We start from the raw sequence: 21,259 nt of genomic DNA, 5'->3' as shown, positions 1-21,259 counted from the left end.
CTAATCCTCTTTAACATAAAATTACAATCACAAAATGGAGGCCAACCACACAATTTTGGGAATCATGGCCCAGCCAAATTGATACACACATTTTAGGGGACATAATTCAAACCATGACAGGGGGAGTTGTTTGTTTGTTCTGATTTTGGCTTCAGAAGTGCTACGGTAGGATACTGTGGGTAACTGGAGGCTCCATCAGCATTCATCCCACCAGGTTCCTGCATATCATGAGATACGATGGATTCTGGCTTCACGCTCAGTGACAGTGGAAGAGATTCCTAAGTAGCAGCAGTGCTCCAGTAGCCTCAGCACCAAGTATAATCATGAGCTCAGGGTAAGACCACTTTTCATTTGCTTTTCCACCTCCAGGGACAATAATAGATTTCTGTAATTACTGCTCTGTGGGTAGTATCACCATTCTCTATTTCCTTCTCCAGCACTTTTAAGATTTTTGTAACCAATTCCCTATTTTAAACCACCCTAGTGTGATTTCCAAGGGGACACTGTTGTTTCGTTGTTGGACTTTTCTTTCCCGCGGCCGTTTTTTTTCTTGGGCGGCCCCCCCTTTTTGTTCGTTGGTTGTTTGTTTTTTGTTTTGTTGTTGACCAGGTTTCAGCAGAGCTTACAGACTAAGACAGGCTAGGAAGAAAGGCCTGGCATTCTACTTCCAGAAATCAGCCAATGAAAACTCTGTGGATCACAATGGTCAGATCTTCAACCAATCGTGGGGATGGTGCAGGACTGGGCTGCATTTCATTCATTGTACATGGAGTCACTATGAGTTGGGGGCCAACTCAAGGAGAACTAACAACAACAATAGTGTGATTTCCGTTGTCCTGACTGCATATTGAATTACACAAGCCTTTCGTTCCTTTTAACCCCAAAATTCTAATTTATGCTAAATATTAAAAGAAATTAATATTAAATGTGAACATAATCATTGCACAAAGCTTTGTATATTAGTATTAACAAACAAAAAAGTCACAAGCAATCTTACAACAAATAATTTGTTAAGTAATTTAGAGTGCATTTATATAATGTTTCTCCATGGTCCGTTTAAAATATGTTTATAGATAGTATTTTAATACATAAATACTGAAGATTTATTGGTAAGAGAAAAAAAAGAAAGTAAAGTTGAATACGTGCCTATAATAGGACCCACACAGTTCCACTCCTAGGAATATATCCTCGAGAAATTTTGTACATGTGCATCAAAATACATGTACAATAACGTCTACACCAAGATTGTCTATAACAACCAACAACTAGAAAGATCCAAATGTCCACCAAAAGTAGAAGAGATAAATTGCAGTATATTCTTACAGTGGAATCCTATACAACAGTGTAAATGAACAATAGATACACAGAACACGGATGCATCTCAAAAGAAAATGTTGATAGTAAGAAGCAAATCATACCCACTAAAAATGACCATAGTAGGATTCCAATTTCACAAAATTAAATACCAGATAAGCGAAACCTCTATTGTTTATGGGTTATAAGTCAGGAAAGAGGTTACCTCTGGGGGAGGAGAGAACTTTCTCTGGAGGAGGAGGGGCTTGTAATCAGGGAGGGACACAACGGGCTTTGAGGGACTAGCAACATTCTATTTCTTGTCCTGGTCTAGAGTTGCACAGTTGTTTGCTTTATAAATATTCAGTGGAGTGCATATGCATTTTATGTACTCTTTTATAAGCATAACATATCTTAAAATTAAAAGGAGAAGACAAAAATCAGGATACAGAAGTGTAAATTCCAGGAAAACAGCTTTATCTGCATGGTTTAAAGCAGAATCACAAGCTAAGGCCAGCATAGTCTCTGACACCTAGTATGTATCAATAAATGTATGAATGAATAAATGAAGTAAATGAATATGTGCTCAAATATGCATAATATGTTCATAAACTACACTGGAAGAAAATATGTCCAAAGATCATCAGTAATAATTTCTGGGTGGAAGAATTATGGGTAACTTGATTTCTCCGCTAGATGTTTTATTTATTTGCTAAGTTTCTTAAATAACATGTATTACTTTGAGAATTCAATAAAATAAATAATCTGGGTTCAAAGTCCAGAATAGTCAGTTTATATTCTGGCTATTTTTCTTTCTGTTAGGGCATAAATCTAAGTGTTTTCATAAACAATGTTCTTAAAAATACTATAAATTATAAATCAGGGTTCTAAACTTTGACGTGCATCAAAATCAGCTATAAACCAGCTCTGGAGACCCTAGTAATATTGTAGCTAAATCAGAACAAACATTTTAAACTGTAAGTACCAGCATTCTGAACAGCATTCTGAACATGGCCCCAAAGCATCTGCCCATCCACCTGTCCAAGCTAACTGAGCACCACCCTCCTCCTTGCTCTCTCACCTCCAGCCACACTGGTCTTTCAGTTCCAGACCATTGTATTCCTCCTGTCTCAGAACCTTTGCACAGACTACTACTCTGCCTGCCTGGAACATCCCCACTTCTGCCTTCTGTCTACTTAACTCTCACTCCCCATTCAGATCACAGTTCAAATGTCTCTTCCCTAGAAAAGACTTCCCTGATCCCCCATCCACCCATTTTATAGTTTACATACTTTTATCATACTGAAATTTTATCTTTACAGCACTTAATACCATTGGTAATTAAATATGTATGTGTGATTAATATCTCTCTTGCCACCATATTGTAAGCTCCACTGGGGCATGGATCTTATCTGTTTTGCTCACTTTTTTATCTCCAGAACTTGACTTAAAACCTAGTACTTAAAAGACACTCAATATATATTTTGTTTAATGTATAGTTGGTTGGATGAGTTAACAAACTATCCGAAGAACTAACAAACAAATGAAGAGTCCAAAAATTTATTTAAATAGCTGCTACATTACCCAGACTTTGGACTAGAAACCATTCTTATTTTAAAACTTGTTTTTATTTGAGGAAATTTCAGTCAATCAAAATACCAATTCAGATTAATAATTACCTCAAATTACAGTGAGGATAACATATATTCAATCTTAATCACACTAAATTTTTTGTTTTCCTTTCTGTGTATAACTCTCACCTGTATGTAGTTCTCTCACACAAAATACAGCTCCTTTTCCAATGCACACACCCAATCATTCTCTTTAAATTTAGTTTGGATACGGTGAAGGGAAAGAAAAGGCAAGAAAACATATTAATGATTATATCTTTTCTATTAGGAACTTGGAATCCTAAATCAAATGTTTCCTCTCTGAGCCCCAATATCTGAAGGTGTACCTTATGTAATTGCTTCCAAGGGGGGAAAACACTGCTTATACTCTCTGACTGGCAGTCACAACACTCTGAGTTAATCCTTACAGAACGATCAGCACAACACAATTGTGAGAATTCAGGACAGACTCCTTCTGTGGCAGTTTGAGCAATAAACTCATTTGTCTGTGTATGAGGAACTGTTAGTTCCCCAAAGCTCAGAATCTTTTATTAAACAGAGAACAACAACTTCTGATTCTTAGATATCTGGGTTTTCAAATCCAAATGTTCTAGATTTGTACATCATGTTCAGGAAATGGAGTGACACCATTCTCCACTTGGTTGTTCTTGATAGCAGGATGCTATTGCATAATTGGAGAGCTAATTATTCAGTTCTATCATCCCCTATATTTATCTGTTCTGTAATGTCCTCATCTCTTATCCCTCTCTCCCTTAAATACCCTTCTCTACACACATCCTCCTTCTTGCTATTTCTCATTGACTCCAGGCACGTTCCTACTTGAAAGCATTCATACTTTCTGCTGCCTCTGTCTGGAACATCCTTTCTGCCAAGTATTCCCATGCTGACTCTACTGGAAACTTTAGAGCTTACTCAAAGGCCTTGTTTAATCGTACAATCTCTCCTGAATACTCCTTTTCCCTTTTTATTCCCTTATTTTTTCCAAAGCATTTATATCCACAAACATACTATTTTATTTATTTTTCTTTTTATTGCCTATCTTCCCACCTCCAGGATGAAAACTCCATGAAGGTAAAGAGTTTTGTCTCTTTTTAGGTATTGCTATATCCCCAGTCCTTATTGTAGGTGCTTGATAATTATTGAGTAAAACAAATTTTCAGCTAAAAATATCTGGTCTAAAATATTCCTGACAAAAAGAAAAATAGATGCTGTGGGTCTAGGAGAACTAGCTCCCAGTAGGGTGAAGCTACTAGACATAAAGCTACAGCTGCTCCCTGGTCAATTTAGGTGCCTACTACCCATAGACCAGCGAAAAAGGGAAGGACTTAAATACTGATGGGGTAAATGACCCTGATGATCATGAGGAAGAGGGCTGCTGCAGTGTAAGGGCAGGGGGGTATGTGAACCACTAAGATGATCCACTGGGGCATCTCTTGGCATTCTCATGCCCAGTTATAACTATAAATGTTTAAGTACAACAACCACAGCATTAAGGGCACAATAACCCAAGTCTCAGAACCCTCTGGGTTGAGGTTTGGGTAAAACACCATGCAAGCCTATTAGACCAGCAGAAGCACTGACTGAAGGAGAGGAAAATCTAGAATGAGTAGGGACTGAGGAGATAATGAGTATCTGCATTAGAGTGGGTTGCAGTTTACCCCACTATTCTTCTTCATATAAGCTTCTTCAGAAATTGTGACCAACCAGAATGTTGGATAAGCTTTGCCTGGATGGAGTGAACTTAGGTGAGAAGCAAGTGGACTGAGCAGTACTAGGAGTATACTGCAATGGAATATAGCTGTTAGTACCCTGCCAAACCAAAACCCACTACCATCGAGTCGATTCCAACTCATATCAACCCTATAGGACACAGAAGAACTGCCCCATAGGGTTTCCAAGGCTGTAAATCTTTACGGAAGCAGGACTACCACTCTTTCTGCCTCAGAGTGGCTGGTGGGTTCAAACCACAGACCTTTTGGTTAGCAGCCAAGCACTTTAACCATTGCACAACCAGGGTTCCTCAGTACCTGCCAAGATCCTTTTTATCAGCTGGTTCACTTTTCCTCCACTTGCTGTGAACGTTGGTTGATTACAATTCACAGCTGCCCCCTTCTTTGGAGATTTATCCTCCCCTAAACAGGAGCTCTGGTGGTGTAGTAGTTAAGGGCGCAGCTGCTAACCAAAAGATCAGCAGTTTGAATCCACCAGCCACTCCTTGGAAACCGTATGCGGCAGTTCTACTCTGCCCCATAGTGTCACTATGAGTCAGAATCAACTTAACAGCAATGGGTTTTAAACAGAAGCCACTTCCCTAGGAAGGCTATTCCCACCCTAGAGAGCAGATCAATGACTAAGAGACACAAGAGTAGAAAAGAGCACCCCTCTTGCCTTGAGGGACAAACTGCGGCGCAGTCCTTTCCCATAGGACCAGACTAAGCTAGTTTCCAGCTGAGACTTTATTGTGCTTAGCTTTTTGCCTCCTGCTCTATCTTGCTCCCCTACCTCTCCTTTCCTGAGAGCACTTATTCAATAAATCACATAAACAAGAATTCCTGACTTGGTCTTGTTCCTAGCAACCTTACCTAAGATTCATGGCATATGAAAATCATCACTAGAAGAATGCATCCTCAGCATAGGCTTCAAACACTCTCACAAATATGATTCCAACAAAACATGATTTCTCATAAAATTTAAAAAAAACTCACAAAATTATAGAATAAATAAAGTTTTATGAGTAAAAGTTAGCAGAAAGAAAACAAAGATTTCTTAAAATGGAATTATTGGATAGAGTATAAAATAAGTATTCATAACATGTAAATAGATAAATTGAAAATATGAATGAGAACAAAAGGATATCAAAAATAAGCATATTGAAAGAAAAAAACTGTATAAAAAACTGAGTTAATGAAATTAAAACTCAGTCTGTGGAAGAAAGAATAGATTAGATACAAAAGAAGACAGAAATAGTATGGTAGAAAGAGCTGAATAAATTCCCCAGAATATAGCAGAGAGAGACTTGAAGGTGGAAAATATAAATTAAAGCTTAAAATACCTAAAGAACGGAGTAAAAAAGCTGCCATACAACTAGCAAGAATTCTATTTAGTATAGAAAGTGTTGGAAAAGCAATATTTCAAGAGATAATGCCTTAGAAGTTTTCAAAGTTGCTGTGAGACACCAACCGTCACATTCATGAAGTCAACCAAATATCAAACAACATAAATTTTTAAAAACTCACTAATATATATTGTGATCAAACTGCAGAACGAAAAAAGATAAAGTATCTTTAAAAGTTTGCTAAAGATGAAAAGGAGCATTGTAAAAGTTCCTATTAACTAAGAGAATGTAATTCTAAACTTGTACATAGCTAATAATAGAAACTCAAAATATATAAAGCAAAAACTTCTAAAACCCCAAAAAGAATGACAAATTCACAGAGTGATTTTTAACACAGAAAGTAAATGAAATGGTAAGTCAACCAGAATGTCTTAGTCATCTAGTGTTGCTCTAACAGAAATACTGCGAGTGGATGGCTTTAACAAAGAGAAGTTTATTCTCTCACAGTCCAGTAGACTACAAGTCCAAATTCAGGGCATCAGCTCCAGGGGAAGGCTTTCTCTCTCTGTCGGCTCTGGAGGAAGGTCCTTGCCATCAGTCTTTCCTTGGCCTGGGAGCATCTCAGCGCAGGAACCTCAGGTCCAAAGAACGCGCTTTGCTCCCGGCACTGCTTTCTTGGTGGTATGAGGTTCCCATGTGTCTCTGCTCACTTCTCTCTTTTATACCTCAAAGAGATTGCACTAAGACACCATCTAATCTTGTCAACCTCATCACAGTGATAGAATTTACACTACATAAGGAGATCACATATAATCTCATCAAAGTGATGCAGTTTACAACACATAAGGAAATCACATTAGATTATACAATCATACAATACTGGGAATCATGACTTAGCCAAGTTGCTACACACGTTTCTGGAGGGACACAATTCAATCCATGACATGAACAAATAAGTAAATACATAGAGAAGATTTGAATTACACGATAAATTAGCTTGACATAATGGTCATGTATATAACCCTGCACCCCAAAATTTGAGAACGCATGTTCTTTTAAAGCTAACATAGACTCTAACAAAAATTAACCACAAACTACCATAAAATAAAGTTCAACAAATATCAAAGAATCAGTATTAGAGAGTGACGCCAAGAATTGTCAGATGCTGTGTCATCCCTGTTACAACAGAGACTTGAAAAAACAAGTGAATCAGATATATCTGACAATGTAGAAACCCTAATCATCAAAGACAAAGCTGCAGAATCGGACTGAACAGCAGGTGGAAGGAGAGACAATTCAAAAACAGTGGAAATGGGGAATTATGGATCATGGGATCGCCAGCGTCCTGCTAGCTGAATCTGCACAGCACAGACAGGCTAAGGCAAGCAGCAACATCCCAAGCTGAAACTCACCCCATCTAGAGCAGCAGAGGCAAGCAGCAACATCCCAAGCTGAAACTCACCCCATCTAGAGCAGCCAAGCAGCAGCGAATCTGCACACACCTCCAGAACCAAACAGGAGCAACACTAGACCTACGAAAGTTAAGTGCAAGTTCCCAACCCACCGTGTACCTTTCTCCCACCGGAGCTCCATAACCAAGGAGCACTTCCTTCCCCCAGCCATCCCCCCTCTCTGCTCTGACGCCAGTCCCACAGCATTCAACAATGCCACGCCCCCTAAGCTGGGAACTTATGGCTGGCATAACGGGTCCATGGACTTGCAGTACTCTTTGCCCTCACCCATCAACCCTGCCCCAGTGCCTTGCGGGCTGATCCAAATACCTCACACTCTCATTATAACGACACAGGCAGGGCATCCATCTGAAACCCATTTTCACTTACAGCAGCCAAGTGGGAGCTGCTGATTTGTGACATTTGACACTGTCCTACCCCCTAAGAAGGGGCCTCACCAACCCACACTCAGGACCTGAGGGCCAGCAATACCACCCACTCCATCTAGCCACCTACGATATGGGCCTGAGAATTAGTGCTGCCTCCCATGGCACAACCAAAGGACCAGTTGCTCTAGGCCCCTACTATGTGCTGTAACGGACAAGGGCACACTCTCTATCCAGGCACCCAGGGGCAGCCAACAGCCCATTGCCTTGCCCCCTACACCACCCCCATTGCACCCAGAGACCTGTGCCTGCTTCAAACACCTCCACGTAGTCCTTCCTGCCTAGGACTGTAGGTGAGAGTCTGCACCAAACACTCGATAACCAACAACCTGGGCACATGCAACCTGAACAAACACACTCCCGCAAGAACAGTGAACAGACTGCCAGGCTCACACATCTAGTAGTTGCTCTGACCAACTGAAGACAGGAGGTGAGACCTTCAGTGATGCCAATGATCACAGCAGTACACATGCCCAGCCTACTTGGATATATCAAAACAAAACAAAAATATAGGATGTAGTAAAAAAAAAAAAATACAATAAATAAATATAATAACTTGCTGATGCCTTGGAGATAACAGTCAATATCAAATCTCATAAAGAAGCAGGACATGATGGTTCCAGCAAGCTACCAAAATAAAGAACCAGAAAACGTTCTGGAGAAGATAAGGCAATGGAACTACCTGATAAAGAATTCAAAAGACTAATATACAGACCTCTCCAAGAGATCAGGAAGGAGATCAGTCAAAACACAGACCAAACCAAGGAACACACAGACAAAGAAATAGAAGAATTCAGGAAAACAATACAAGAACAAAATGACAGAATAAACAGGCTTCCAGAAACCATACAGAGACAGTGACTAAAAATCCAAAAGATTAACAATAAAATTTCAGAATTAGATAACTCAATAGAAGGTCATAGGAGCAGAATTGAGATAATGAAAGTCAGAATTAGTGAGATTGAAGATAAATCCCTTGACACCAACTTGTTTGAGGAAAAATCAGAAAAAAGAATGAAAAAAATAAAGAAAGCCTAAAAATTATGTGGGACAATATCAAGAGGAAAAATCTATAAGTGATCAGAGTACCAGAATGGGGGTGGGGGGTGGGAGGGAGGTGCTGGATAACAGAAAACATAGACAGAATGGTTGAAGATTTGCTGGCAGATAACTTCCCTAACATCAGGAAAGACGAAAAGATATCTATCCAAGAAGCTCAACGAACCCCATACAGGATAGACTCCAAAAGAAAGTCACCAAGACATATCATAATCTAACTTGCCAAAACCAAAGACAAAGGAAGAATCCTGACAGCAGCTAGGGATAAATGAAAAGCACCTACAAAGGGGAACCAGTAAGACTAAGCTCAGATTACTCAGCAGAAACCATGAAGGCAAGAAGGCAATGGGATGACATATATAAAGCCTGGAAGTAAAAAAATTGCCAGCCAAGAATTATATATCCAACAAAATTATCTCTCAAATACAATGGTGAAATTTGGTCATTTCCAGAAAAACAGAAATTAAGGGACCTTGTGAAAACCAGACCAAAATTCAAAGAAATATTAAAAGGAGTCCTCTAATTAGAGCACTGACATCAGACAACAATCTAGGACTAAGACAGAGGACAGATCAACCAGATAACAACCCAGATGGGGAATTCTCAAAAAAGAAAAAAAATCAAAGCTAAAAGACTGAAAACAGGGACGAGAAACATCAATATGTAAACAACAACAATGTCACAACAAAAAAAGAGGGACTAAACGGTGTAGTCATAAAACTTCCATACGGAGAGAAAGTCAAGGTGATAACAAGAAATAAAAGACTAATTTAAACTTAGAAAAACAAAGATAAATTTCAAGGTAACCACAAAGGAAGCTAACAAACCTACCCATCAAAATAAAAAACAAGAAAAACATAGACTCAGCAAAGATAAAACCAACAATAATGAAAAAGATAAAAATAAACACATAAACAAAAAGAATTCAGCTCGGAAAATTGAGCAGAACAAAGAAACCAACACCACCACAAAAAAAAAAAAATCAAAATAACAGCAGTAAACTCATACCTATCAATAATTACATTGAATGTAAATGGCCTAAATGCACCAGTAAAGAGACAGAGTGGCATAATGGATTTAAAAAAAAAAAATGATCCTACAAGAGACACACCTTAGACACAAAAAAATAAACAAACTAAAACTCAAATGATAAAAAAAAAACCAGGAGGGGCAATATTAATCTCCGATAAAAAAGACTTCAAAGCAAAATCCACCATAAAGAATAAGGAAGGACACTATATAATGATTAAAGGGTCATTATTTCAGGAGGACATAACCATAATAAATATATATGTACCCAATGACAGGGCCCCGAAATACATAAAATAAACTCTGACAGCATTTAAAAGAGAAATAGATAGCTCCACAATAATAGTAGGAGACTTCTACACACCACTTTCGGTGAAGGACACAACATCTAGAAAGAAAATCAATAAAGATACAGAAGATCTAAAGGCCGCAATCAACCAACTGGACCTCACAGACATATCCATATACAGAACATTCCAACCAACGGCAGCAAAGTATATAGAGTATACATTCATTTCCAACACACATGGAACACCACATTTTAGGCCATAAAGCAAGCCTTGACAAAATCCAAAATATCGAAATAATACAAAGCATCTTCTCTGATCATAATGCCATAAAAGCAGAAATCTATAACAGAAACAGCAAGGAAAAAAAATCAAATATAGAAACCGAACAACATCTTGCTTAGAAACTATTGGGTAAAAAAAGAAATCAATGATGGAATAAAAAAATTCATAGAAGCAAATGAGAACGAAAACACATCTGTGATGGATTGAACTGTGCCCACCAAAACTGTGTGTAAACTTGGCTAGGCCACAATTCCCAGTATTGTGTGACTGTTCACCATTTTGTCATCTGATGTGTTGTAAATCCTACCTCTATGATGTTAATGAGGCAGGATTAGCAGTAGTTATATTAATGAGGCAGGACTCAATCTACAAGATTAGGTTGTGTCTTAAGTCAATCTCTTTTGAGAGATAAAAGAAGGAAGTGAGCAGAGAGACGTGAGGACCTCATCCCACCAAGAAACAAGAGTCAGGAGTATAGTGTGTCCTTTGGATGCAAGGTCCCTGTGCTGAGAAGCTCCTCAACCAGGGAAGATTGATGATGAGGACCCTCACCCAGAGCAGATAGAGAGAGAAAGCCTTCCGCTGAAGCTGGCACCTGAATTCAGACTTCTACACTCCTAGACTGTGAGAGAATAAATTTCTTTTTGTTAAAGCCATCCAGTTGTGGTATTTCTGTTACAGCAGCATTAGACAACTAAGGTAACATCTTACTAAACCTTTGGGACACAGCAAAAGCAGTAATTAGAGGTCAATTTATAACAAAAAAGCATATGCATCAAAAAAGAAGAAAGAGTCAAAATCAAAACATTAACCTTATGAATTGAACAAATACAAAGAGAACAGCAAAACAAGCCCTCAGCCACCAGAAGAGAGAAAATAATAAAGATTAGAGCAGAAATAAATGAAGTAGAGAATAGAAAATCAAATGAAAGAATCAACAAGACCAAAACTTGGTTCTTTGAAAGGATCGACAAAATTGGCAAACTGCTGGCCAAAATGACAAAAGAAAAACAGAAGAGGAAGCAAATAACCCTAATAAGAAATAAGATGGGTGATATTACACAAACTCAACCAAAATAAAAAGGATCATAACAGAATACTATGAAAAATTGTACTCCAACAAATTAGAAAACCTAGAGGAAATGGATAAATTTCTAGAAACACACTACCTACCTAAACGAACACAAACTGAGGTAGAAAAACTAAACAGCCCCATAAAAAAAGAAGAGATTGGAAGGGTAATCAAAAAAGAAGAAAAAACTCCCACCAACAACAAAAAAAAAGCCCTGACCTGGATGGCTTCACTAGAGAATTCTACCAAACATTCAGAGAAGAGCTAACACCAATACTACTAAAGGTATTTCAGAGCACAGAAAAGAAAGGAAGACCCCTCAAACTCATTTTATGAAGCCAACATAACCCTGATACCAAAGCCAGGCAAAGACACAACAAAAAGAAAATGGCAGACCAATATCCCTCATGAACATAGATGCAAAAGTTCTCAACAAAATTCTAGCCAATAGAATCCAACAGTATATCAAAGTAATAATACATCATGACCAAGTGATATTCATACCAGGTATGCCGGGATGGTTCAACATTAGAAAATCAATCAATGTAATCTACCACACAAATAAAACAAAAGAAAAGAATCACATGATCTTACCAATTGACTCAGAAAAGGTATTTGACAAAGTCCAACACCCATTCTTGACAAAAACTCTCAGCAAAATAGATATAGGAGGAAAATTCCTTGACATAATAAAGGGCATTTATACAAACCCAACAGCCAACATCATTGTAAATAGAGAGTGACTGAAAGCATTCCCCTTGAGAACAGAAACCAGACAAGGATGCCCTTCATCATCACTCTTATTCAACACTGTGCTGGAAGTCCTAGCTAGAGTAATAAGGCAAGAAAAAGAAATAAAGGGCAACCAAATTGGTAAGGAAGAGATAAAACTATCCCTATTGACAGACAATATGATCTCATACACAGAAAACCCCAAAGAATCTTCAAGAAGGCTACTGGAACTAATAGAAGATTTCAGCAAAGTATCAGGATACAAGATAAACATACAAAAATCAGTTGTATTCCTTTACACTAACAAAGAGAATTTCGAAAAAGAAATCATCAAATTAATACCATTTATAATAGCCCCCAAGAAGATGAAATACTTAGGAATAAATCTAACCAGGGACATGAAAGACCCATACAAAACACTACTGCAAGAAACCAAAGGAGACTTAACCTAAGTGGAAAAACATACTATGCTCAAGGATAGGAAGATTCAACATTGTAAAAATTTCAATTCCACCCAAAGCAATCTACAAATAGAATGCAACCCTGATCCAAATTCCAACAGTATTCTTTAATGAGAGGGAGAAACAAATCACCAACTTTATATGGAAAGGGAAGAGGCCCTGGATAAGTAAACCATTACTGAAGAAGAATGAGGTGGAAGGCCCCACACTACCTGATTTTAGAACTTATACAGTGGAAGTAGTCAAAACAGCCTGGTACTGGTACAACAACAGACATGTAGACCAATAGAATGGAATTCAGAACCTAGACATAAATCCACCCATCTATGAGCAGCTGATATTTGACAAAGGGCCAAAGTCCATTAAATGGGGAAAAGACAGTCTCTTTAACAAATGGTGCTGTCATATTGGATGTAAAAAAATGAAACAAGATCTCTACCTCACACCATACACAAAAACTAAGTCAAAATGAATCAAAGACCAAAATATAGAATCTAAAATTATAAAGATCATCATAGAAGAAATAGGGACAACACTAGGGGCCCCAATATATGGCATAAATAGGATACAAACCATAACTAACAAAGCACAAATACCAGAAAATAAACTAGAAAACTGGAAGTTCCTAAAAATTAAACACTTAAGCTCATCAGAAGACTCTACCAAAAAAGTAAAAAGAGAACCTACCAACTGGGAAAAAATTTTTGACTACAACATACTTAACAAGGGTTTAATCTCTAAATCTACAAAATACTGCAACAGCTCATCAACAAAAAGACAAATAATCCAATTAAAAAATAGGCAAAGGACATGGACAGACACTTCACTAAAGAAGACATTCAGGCAGCTAACAGACACATGAGAAAATGCTCGCAATCGTTACCCACTAGAGAAATGCACATCAAAACTAGAATGAGATACCATCTCATCCCAATAATACTGGCACTAATCCACAAAACACAAAATAACAAATGTTGGAGAGGTTGTGGGGAGATTAGAACTCTTATACACTGCTGGTGGGGATGTAAAATGGTACAATCACTTTGGAAAACAATATGGTGCTTCCTTAAAAAGCTACAAATAGAAATACCATATGATCCAGCAATCCCACTCCTAGGAATATACCCTAGAGAAGTAAGAGCCATCACACGAATAGACATATGCACACCAATGTTTACTGCAGTACAATTTACAATACCAAAAAAATAGAAACAACCTAAATGCCCATCAACAGATGAATGGATAAACAAACTACGGTACATACACACAATAGAATACTACGCAATGATAAAGAACAATGATGTATCTGCAAAACATCTCACAACATGGATGAATCTGGAAGGCATTATGCTGGGCGAAATAAGTCAGTCACAATAAGGACAAATATTGTATGAGGCCATTATTATAAGAACTCAAGAAAAGGTTTCCACAGAGAAAAAGCATTCTTTGATGGTTATGAGGGTGGGGAGGGAGAGGAAGGCGAAATCACTAACTAGATAGTAGACAAGTGTCAACTTCAGTGAAGGGAAGGACAACATACAATATACAGAAGGTCAGCACAACTGGACGAAACCAAAAGCACAGACATTTCCTAGACACATCCAAACACTTTGAGGGACTGAGTAGCTAGAGCTGGGGGCTGGGGACCACTGTCTTGGGGGACATCTAGGTCAACTGGCATAACATTGCTCATAAAGAAAATGTTCTACATCCCACTTTGGTGAGTAGTGTCAGGGGTCTTAAAAGCTTGCAAGCAGTCATCTAAGAAAGATATATCTATTGATCCCATCCCATCCAGAGTAAAGGGGAATGAAGAAAATCAAAGACACAAAGAAAACATTAGCCCAAAGTACTAAAGGACCACATGAACCAGAGACTCCACCACCCTGAGACCAGAAGAACTATACGGTGCCCAGCTACCACCAGCAACCACTCTGATAGGGATCATAACAGACAGTCCTGGACAGCACGGGAGAAAAATGTAGAACATAACTGAAATTCATAAAAAAAGACCAGACTTACTAGTCTGACAGAGACTAGAGGAACCCCTGAAACCATTGACCCAGGACACTCTGCTAACCCAGAACTGAAACCATTCCCAAAGCCCACTTTTCAGACAAAGATTAGACATACCTATAAAACAAAAAATAACACACATGAAGAACACGCTTCTTAGTTCAATCAAATATATGAGACCAAATGGGCAACTCCTATCCAAAAGCAAGACAAGAAGGCAGGAAGGTACAGTGTCTGGACGAATGAGCACAGGGAACCTGGGGTAGAAAGGAGGAGCGTGCTTTTACATTATGGGGATTGGAACCAGTGTCACAAAACAATATGTGTGTAAATTTTTCAATGAGAAATTAACCTGAGCTGTAAACTTTCACCTAAAGCACAATAAAAAAAAAAAAACACGGTAGAAAACATTACAAAAATACCAACCCTTTCTATTACTATTCTGCACTATAAGATAATTCTAGGAAAGGAAGAAGGAAAATAATACCTATAAAGAGCAGCAGAGGTTGGAAGAAAAAAAGAATGAGTATTATACAGGCCATATTCTCTGACCACAATGAAATGATATTTCAAATCATTAATAATTTTTTAAATAATTTAAATAATAATTTTTAAAATAATTTAAACATTTAGAAATGTTTAAATATTTCTATAACTCATGGGACAAAGACATAATCAAAATTGAAATTAGAAAATACTCAGAATTGAACTAATAACTCAGTAAAAGTGGTTTTTAGAGGGAAATTCATAGCCCTGAATGATTGAATTAGAAGACAAAAGGATATGCTTAAAAATAATGAACTATAAAAAATTAGTAAGTTAGGGAAAGAGAAGGAGAATAAATTCAGAGAAGAGGAAAGATGATAATGTAGTGGCTATATGGAGCAAAACTGCCTGGATTTGAATGCTGGTTCCAACAGTTACTAATGAGGCAACCTACAACAAATTACTTAACCTTTCTTTGCCATTGTTTCTGACCTGTAAAGTGAGTTTAATAATAATATCTAAATCATAGATTGTTATGAGGACTAAATGAGTTGGTAATTATAAAGCTCTTAGAAGAATGTTGTTGGGTGTTTAATATTCATCTTTCTTACTATCATCCTGAATGCGTACACATAGCGTTCTAGAACAGAGAGAGATTTCTTATACATTCCTTCATAGAGAGTAATAGGTTGCTATGAGTCAGAAATGAGTCGATGGCAATGGGTATATTTTGCTTTTTTATTAACTGAATTGTGTCCTCAAAAAATATGTGTTGTAAATCCTAATCCCTATACCTGTGGTTATAATCTCATTCGGGGATGGGTTTTCTTTGTTATGTTAACAAGGCAGTACTAGTATAGGGTGTGTCTTAAATCAATCTCTTCTGAGATATAAAAAGCCAAGAAGCAAACAAGCATGGGGTAAGATGGGGGAAGATAGAGGCCACGTCACATGAGATCTCCAAGGAACCAAGAAACAGAAGTTGAAAAGAGACAAGGACCTTCCCCTAGAGTCAACAGAAAGAGAAAGCCTTCTTCTAGAGCTGGGGCACTGAATTCAGACTTCTAGCCTCCTAAACTGTGAAAAAAGTAAATTTCTGTTTGTTAAAGCCACCCACTTGTGGTGTTCCTGTTTTAACAGCACTAGATAACTAAGACAGCCCCCCCTTGTCCGAAGCCTTACCCTTGATGTAAGCCGGATCAAACGTCCTGACTAGCACAACACTCTGTAGGTAAGTGACAGAGAACAATGGATTTTCTCTGTTTATATTCAGGAGAGAGCCAGCCCTTCCCTCCTCTCTAAAAATGAAAGAAAAATCTTTTTCTCCTTTGAGATGGGATAAAAAGGGTCCTAGGTTCTCACCTTAACTTTTTGGAATATAAATATGTGTTTTCAAGGGCCAGGTAAACCCCAGGTGTCTCCAAGGCCTGGCTTCATACTTAAGGAGCTAGCATCCCAGTCTTCCCGCACCTTGTGAGCTTAACCTACTGACCTAATTCAGGCTGCAACCATTTGGCCTTCTTAGGAAGACAAGTTTTATTATCATTTTGCATCAGAGCAGTTAACTACACAGATGGTTACAAATCTAATCCTTATGGTGTGTGAAAAGCCTCAGTAGACCAGGGGTTTTTACAAGAGCACGAGAAAGTTTCATTTCCCCATGAGAGCCTAGCATATATGAAGTATAATTATGTGTTTGTTACATAAATAAAAATAAACAAATGAAATAATAGAGATAAGAACAGAAAGGAATGAAATAGAAAATGAGACAAATAAGAGGATCAACAAAAGCAAAAATTGGTTGTTTGAAAAAGCTAATAAAATTGGCCAACCTCTGGTGAGACTAATCAAGAAAAGAAGAGACACAGCACAAGTATTCTGAATGAAAGAGGAGAGATAACTAGGATATAGCAGAGATTTAAAGATAAGGAAATACTTTGAAAAACTTTATTAGCGCTACTACAGTGGACAACCTTTTGGCATTTCTGGTAAGATTGAAGACATGCATGCCCAGTGAACCAGCAATTCTGCTCCTAGGAATGTGCCCTAGAGAAACCCTTGCACATGTACACCAGAAGATAAGCATAAGAATGTTCACAGGAGCACTGTTCATAATGGCAAGAAAAAAGAATACCAAATATTTGTGTACAAAAAAAAAAATACATCAATTGTATTGCCTTCATACAATAAATTATTGAGCAACAGCAAAAAAAATGAATAAACTACAACTACATGCAATTAGTTAGTCATACTGTGGTGGCTTATTTGTTGCTATGATGCTGGAAGCTATGCCACTGGTATTTCAAATACCAGCAGGGTCACCCATGGTGGATAAATTCCAGCAGAGTTTCCAGACTAAGACAGACTAGGAAGAAAGGCCTGGCAATCTACTTCTGAAAATCAGCCACTGAAAACCATATGATCACAACAGAATATAGTCCAATATAATGCTGGAATATGAGCCCCCTAGGTTGAAAGATACTCAAAACACACATTGGCGACAACAATGGATTCGAGCACACCAATGATCGTGAAGATGCTGCAGGACCGGGCGACGTTTCGTTCTGTTGTGCTTGGGGTTACCATGAGTCAGAGCCTACTCAACAGCAACTAACAACAACCCATGCAATCAACGCTAACACACTTCACGAACATATTATTGGGCAAAACAGCAAACTACAAAAATATACTTAGAGCATGATACTATTTACATATGTACAAACAATCAAAATTAAAGGTGATGTCTTATTTACATATATGGAAATACACGGTGAAAATACAGATAAAAGCAAAGGAAGGAAAATCACAAAATTGGGAAAAGCCATTAGCTTGGGTAAGGAGGCAAGGAATCAGATCAGAGTAGCAGACATAGGCAGCTTCAAGAATATTAGAAATGTAACATTTCTCAGTTGGGTGATGAGTACACTAGTGTTCATTTTATTTAGCATGCCCTACAACTTATCTATATGTTACGTATCATTTTATGTGTAAAATAGTTCAAAATGAAAAAGTATGAAGAAGGAAAGCAAGGAAGGGAGGAAGGGAGAGAGAGACGGACAAAGGAAGGAAAGGAGGAAAAAATAAATACTTCCCTAAAACTTTCATTTAAAACATCATTGGCGGGGTGGAAATGGAACAGCATAATAACCACACACACACACACACACACACACACACACAAACACACACAAAGAAAACAAAAACTTCCTTTATCTTCTATAATGTACTGAGTTTGGCAATTTAAGTAAGTGCTCTAACAAAATGTGAAATCTCATATATATTTTCTTGCCAAGAAGTTAGAAGAGATCTTAGCTGTGGAGTTAGCATAAACCATAACACAACTGAAAAACTGTTAAAAGTAGCTTTAAAAATGGTATGCAACATACACTCTAAGGGAGAAACAGGATTACAAAATATAGAATATGAAGCTCCTCTTCATAAAATTCTCTTAGTTCCAAAGACGTTTCTTTTTTCTTTTAAATACAAAGAGCAGAGATTTGCCTTATAGGCACCACTCGCTCACACCACATCTTTGTTCTCTGCTGCTAATGGGCCCCGTAAAACAAATTAAATGCACATGTGTAACTAATTTAGCTTAACAGAATTCAAGGGAGTCTTAATTCCCTCTTCACTCAAAAACAGAATATGAAAGTAAGTTGCAGTATTTAGACTTTACAGTAGATTAAAAATTGAATTGTAAAATCATATTTCACAGAAAAATCTAAGTTGACTTTTTAGGTTATGAATACTTGATTATTGTGGGGACAGTTCAGAAATAGCCCCATTTTTATTCATTTGGAAAAGGCGGTTATTCACCGTACTGAGTTTTATGGCCAGGAAAGAAGACAGAAAAGGCTTAATTTTGAGCTGTCAAGTTTAACACATATGTGCTATGAGTTGGAATCCACTTCTCAGCAACAGGTTTTATACAAACAAATACTCCCACTGCAAAATTGAAAGTGCTGCACATCAAATTAAGGGTAGTGTCCAAATGCTGGTTGGAGCAGTACTCTGGCAAAAGGGTAAGAGAATGTCTTCACTTTTCTCTCTACTGAAGAAACATGACCCATACACAGCATTAAAAGACATTTTACATAATACATATTATTAAGATACGAATCATTAAAGATGCTTTTTATGAGGATTACTGCAGTTAAAAACTTATCGTTATTACACATTAACTCAACATTTTCACATCACTATCTTAAAAAAGGAAATGAGGGGGGTAAAGGCAGGGTCATAATTCCGTATTCTTTGAATACTATTTGTAAAAATAGTAGAGTCCTAAAAACATTTAAATAATCATTCCTCTCCTAGCAAAGCCATTTAAGGATAACTCTCTGCATTTTTACTTAAAGAGGATTGCTGGAGGACCCATACCCAATACCTATGCCCATAAAATTCAACAGACCGGTGGAAACAGAATACTATAGTCTGTGTTAAGGGGAGTCACATTCCACAGGTGGCTGAGAAAGAAAACAGAAGAACTTACCTTTATGGTGGTTTGCACTGGATACAACTTTCCCCCACAAGGTTACAATAAATATTATTATTAGCAGTTTTCCTTTTGTTGCTTTCTGTAAGTATCTCTTACTCATCCTGCAAAAAACAATACATAAAGACTAAGTATGTGAAACAATTGTTTTTCCGTTGTAATTGTGCTATATTTAAAGTTAAACTTCTCTTTAACTTCTGAAAATAATAGTTCTTGGATTTAAAATGCTGTTAACTGTATGTAAAATATGAACAGAGAAAATAAAAGTTTTCCAAACAATGTACTTCACAATATGATGCAAGGGGTAAGTCTTTGGTCACTTAACAGCCTAAATCAGTTAGGAAATACTACCATTTTTCTCCCAGTATAAACATAGATGTAATGTATTAACAAAATTCAAGGCACAGTTGTTTGAAAAATATTTAAGTAAGTCCTTTATTATTCTACTTTAAAAAGATATTTTCTTTCAACGCCAAGTCAAAAGCTAAGGGCAAACAATGTAAATAAAATTGGTTAGATGAATTCGTGAACAAAATCAAGTTTTCCAAATTGTTTTTGCAAAGACTGAGTTACTTGACATGTGTATTCACTGCAGTCTCAATTAAAAAAAACTCTTGCAGTCTTTGCAGATTGCCTCTGTGCTGTGGCACTCATTCAACACTTAACCAGGTTTTCAGTGGGCCTAGAGATAAGCTGAAGCCCTGTTGGCACAATGGTTAAGAGGTTGGCTGCTAACCAAAAGGTCAACAGTTCAAATCCACCAGCCGCTCCATGGAAACCCTATGGGGGCAGTTCTACTCTGTCCTATAGGGTCGCTATGAGTTGGAATCAATTTGATGCCAACAGATAGATATAGAGATAGGCCTAGAGGTCCCTGGGTGGCTCAAATGGTTTTCTCTGGGATACTAACGGAAAGGTTGTCGGTTTGATCCCACTCAGAGGCACCATGGAAGAAAAACCTGGAGATCTGCTTCTTGAAAGATTACAGCCAAGAAAACCCCATGGAATTCGGTTCTACTCTGTACCATATGGGTAATCATGAGCTGGAATCTACTTGATGGCAATGGGTTTAGAAATAAGCCCAAGGTGAAAGCTTAGAAATTACTCAAGTCATTTCTGCACAGGAGTCTTACCCTGAGCAAGCATTCAGCTTTCTGAATTCCCCTGTATACACCTTGATCCTGAATGCCCCAGCTTCCCAAAGAAACTCTTTTCCATGCTCCTTGACCTTAGGCCTAAACTTTCTTGTGTGTGTGTGTGTGTGTGTGTGTGTGTGTTCATCGCCTTCTCTTGCCTCAGGCAGCTATAATCCTTTCAGTCCACCCTGCAGTGCTAGGAACTACACTTGCAGCTTCTCTGCCCAGCTCACCTCCAAAATGGAGGAAATCAAGACGTGTGTTTTGCTTCAGTCCTTTGGGTAGCCACTCCACAGGTTCAAACAGACAAACGCAATAATTTGTG

At 37.8% G+C, this 21,259-nt stretch overlaps 1 protein-coding gene across 1 annotated transcript in view; it reads right to left on the bottom strand.

Annotated features, from left to right (window-relative positions):
* TAFA2 (TAFA chemokine like family member 2) overlaps positions 1–19,901 on the bottom strand; it is a 126,964-nt gene extending 107,063 nt beyond the window's left edge. Inside the window, exon 1 of the mRNA XM_004381569.1 lies at positions 19,796–19,901. Within this exon, the coding sequence (XP_004381626.1) occupies positions 19,796–19,901 (106 nt within the window). The remainder of the gene's footprint in view (positions 1–19,795) is intronic.
* Between the last annotated feature and the right edge of the window lie 1,358 nt (positions 19,902–21,259).

This window comes from Trichechus manatus, unplaced genomic scaffold (genome assembly GCF_000243295.1).
Source record: "Trichechus manatus latirostris isolate Lorelei unplaced genomic scaffold, TriManLat1.0 scaffold00086, whole genome shotgun sequence".
Taxonomy (NCBI): domain Eukaryota; kingdom Metazoa; phylum Chordata; class Mammalia; order Sirenia; family Trichechidae; genus Trichechus; species Trichechus manatus.
This window is presented reverse-complemented; position numbering and strand designations above follow the sequence as displayed.